Source organism: Limulus polyphemus, unplaced genomic scaffold (assembly GCF_000517525.1).
Source record: "Limulus polyphemus unplaced genomic scaffold, Limulus_polyphemus-2.1.2 Scaffold65, whole genome shotgun sequence".
In the NCBI taxonomy this organism is placed as follows: Eukaryota; Metazoa; Arthropoda; class Merostomata; order Xiphosura; family Limulidae; genus Limulus; species Limulus polyphemus.
The window spans coordinates 95,322-98,197 of record NW_013665675.1 but is presented as its reverse complement, the minus strand read 5'-3'; the positions used below and the strand labels follow the sequence as shown (position 1 = coordinate 98,197).

The 2,876-nt window shown below is 28.9% G+C and overlaps 1 protein-coding gene across 2 annotated transcripts in view; it reads right to left on the bottom strand.

The window, feature by feature from the left end:
• Positions 1-523: 523 nt before the first annotated feature.
• LOC106465078 (RNA-binding protein 39-like) overlaps positions 524-2,876 on the bottom strand; it is a 54,455-nt gene continuing 52,102 nt past the window's right edge. For both annotated transcript variants that reach the window (XM_022393349.1, XM_013925276.2), the window contains 2 exons: positions 2,145-2,329; positions 524-1,238 (listed from right to left, as the gene is read on the bottom strand). In XM_022393349.1, the coding sequence (XP_022249057.1) occupies positions 1,153-1,238; positions 2,145-2,329 (271 nt within the window). In that variant the 3' untranslated portion in view covers positions 524-1,152. The remainder of the gene's footprint in view (positions 1,239-2,144; positions 2,330-2,876) is intronic.

The window sequence follows — 2,876 nt, the reverse complement described above, 5'->3', positions numbered from 1 at the left end:
TCACCAATGTGTGTAATTACTTTACAAAATATTTACGTTGAGCATCCCTTTATTTTTTGTTTGTCTGTTGTTATGCACAAAGCTACACAATGGATTATCATCTGTGCTCAGCACTTATAAAAATTAGTATATTTTTTGTACTTAAAACTTCAACTGTTATCAGAAAAACTAACTTGTGATTTTAAAAACTTGTATAATTATAATCTGAAGACAATTAGTGTGACTTGCAGAGCTTAGAAAAATGATTACCCATTTTACAAAGTCCACTATAATCTGTTTACAAATCATTAAATCCTACACACTAAATTCCTACACATCCTAGTTGACACTAACATATTATTTAGATAGTAAAAAGAGAGTAAAGTTTGAAAACTTAATACATTTTGTGATAAGTTACTTTTTGTCATATACTTTGACAAACTGTTCTCAAGACAAAACAAAATATCAAGTACGTGTGCTTTTCTTAGTGTCTATATATTAAAACTGAAAGAAAAATGTGTTTAAAACTATTAAGCAATCTTTAAAGCAAATGTTCTGATGACATTTATTGATTCTACAATACATGAAATTCAAATGTACAACAATGAAAAATATACAAAATGGTAAGCATGACAAAATTTCACGTGATACTAGGTTAACTAGATAGTTTAAGATAATGGAAATTACTTTCACTTTTTTTGGGTTTAGAAATATATAGTGTAACCCCTTTTTTTCTTACATATATGTTGTGTATAATAGGTGTGAATGGAAATACGTAAAATACATTCTAACACAGTTCACATACATACCCAGCATATCCATTTGGTGAATGAAAAATAACTTCCACGAGATCTAACAAGAACCTTCTACCTGTTGTATAACACCACAATAACCAAAAACTTGTTTAAAGGGGGGGGGGTTATAGTTGTGTATTAAACCAAATGCATGCAATATGTTAAAATTAAAACAGAGCAACATATACTGAGAGCAAATTGTCATCACATTTTTTTTCACTGGTTTTTTTTTTCCATCTTTGTATAAAGTTTTCAGGTTATCTCCTGTCAAAATTTACCTTTCACCTCCCCCCCCCCCCTTTAACCAGAAGAAAATTCACAAACACAGTGGATGTTTTAATAACTTAAATACTATGACTCATGTCTTCCTTATAATCTTTTATAACAATGCTGTTGCATTCAGAGCATCTGGAAATAAGTGGTGATAATTGATCAAGGGCACATAGGCTGCAGTGATAACACGACCTGGAAAATAAATAATAGTTCAGACAGGCTCAAAGATTTAACGTGGAGAAACTCATAGAAATTATTCAGAGAAGGTTAAAAAATTATCACAAGATTTTGTATTAAGTTCAGAAAATTTGATTTTAATTTTATCAATTTCAACTTTTTCTGCATGAGTACATTACCTAAAAAAAGTTTTGAGCCTTCTAAAACTAAATATTTCAGAAGCACTGTAACTCCAAAATACAAACCATCATAATGGGAATTTTAATTACATTAACATCTCACTTTTTTATTAATTGAATATTAATACCCCTGTTTTCTTGATTAATAGTATCTGGTTAAATTTATTTAAATGTATGGGTAAAATGTTTCACTACAACAGGTCAAAATACTTTTATAATATATACTATATTTTATACAAGTGAATATAAAAGAAAAAAACCAAATGACACATATTACAAGACAAGAATAGAATTCTTAAACAAGATCTACTGGGAGGGTTAGTAATCAAAACCCAAGATACCTTACTACAAAAATATTACTATCAAGACAAAGTTAACAACAAAAATCAAATATTCAAGATTTTACCAGTAATCAATAAAAAACTCATAAATTCACTAAAAACTTAAGAGTTAATGCTAATGTGATCTAATACCCCTGGTAGGAAAATAAAACCTATGAAGTACAAGCACTGTACTAAAAACAAAAAGCATTAGAAATCACATTAGTTTCTGTATACAAAAGACAGAAATGCAATTACTGTCTACTAATAATATTTCTACCAAGCATAAAATATAGTGGCTACCATGAAACTCAACTAGGTACTGATAATTTAAAGATGTGATGTAATAAAAAAAAAACTGGATACTTCTGTATTTCATGGATAAGAAAGTATAACATAGAAGAAACTTTAAATATATGTACCTGCAAACCAACGTCCATGAAGAGAATTCACTGATGCAACTGCTGCAGCAATAGTTGGACATTTTACAAAAACATTTCCTTGTGGTGAAGCTTTATCCACAAATATATGCAAAATACCACCATGTTTTTGACACTCTTCTATGACATCACTTTGTACTTCTTTATCCCACATAGGATTTTTTTCACTGAAAAAAAAAAACAAAATTTAGTGTTCAATATTTTTTTACAACTTTTCTCTCTATAATTTGAGTCTAATAAGACGAACTGTTCAAAGTTGTACTTTCTGAGCCAGTAACTTGTTAATGTTTCATCCCTTCCAGCATGCTGCTCTATATGGTAACTTCCAAGGATATTTACCTGATTACACATACAAGTATCAAGAACTATGTACATAACAGAGAAAGTCTGATTTAAATTCAGGAGATGGGCAACAGTGAGCAATCAAATGTCACGATTCTCATACATTAAGGATTTATTCAAGTATTTCTTTTTAAAATTAAGAAACTAAAACTTGTATAATATTAAAATTCAGTTTATTAACTATGTTTAATGCCAAGTTTATTCAAACACATTGAAAATAAAGTACCGTATTTTTCGGAATATAAGACACCCTTATTTTGAAGACAAAGTTCTGGGGAAAAAAAGCTACAGTCGCATTTGAAAGATTTTTATTGAAAATTCAATATGATACTTTAAAAATTAGTATATATTGTTCTAAACACAAAAAAGCTC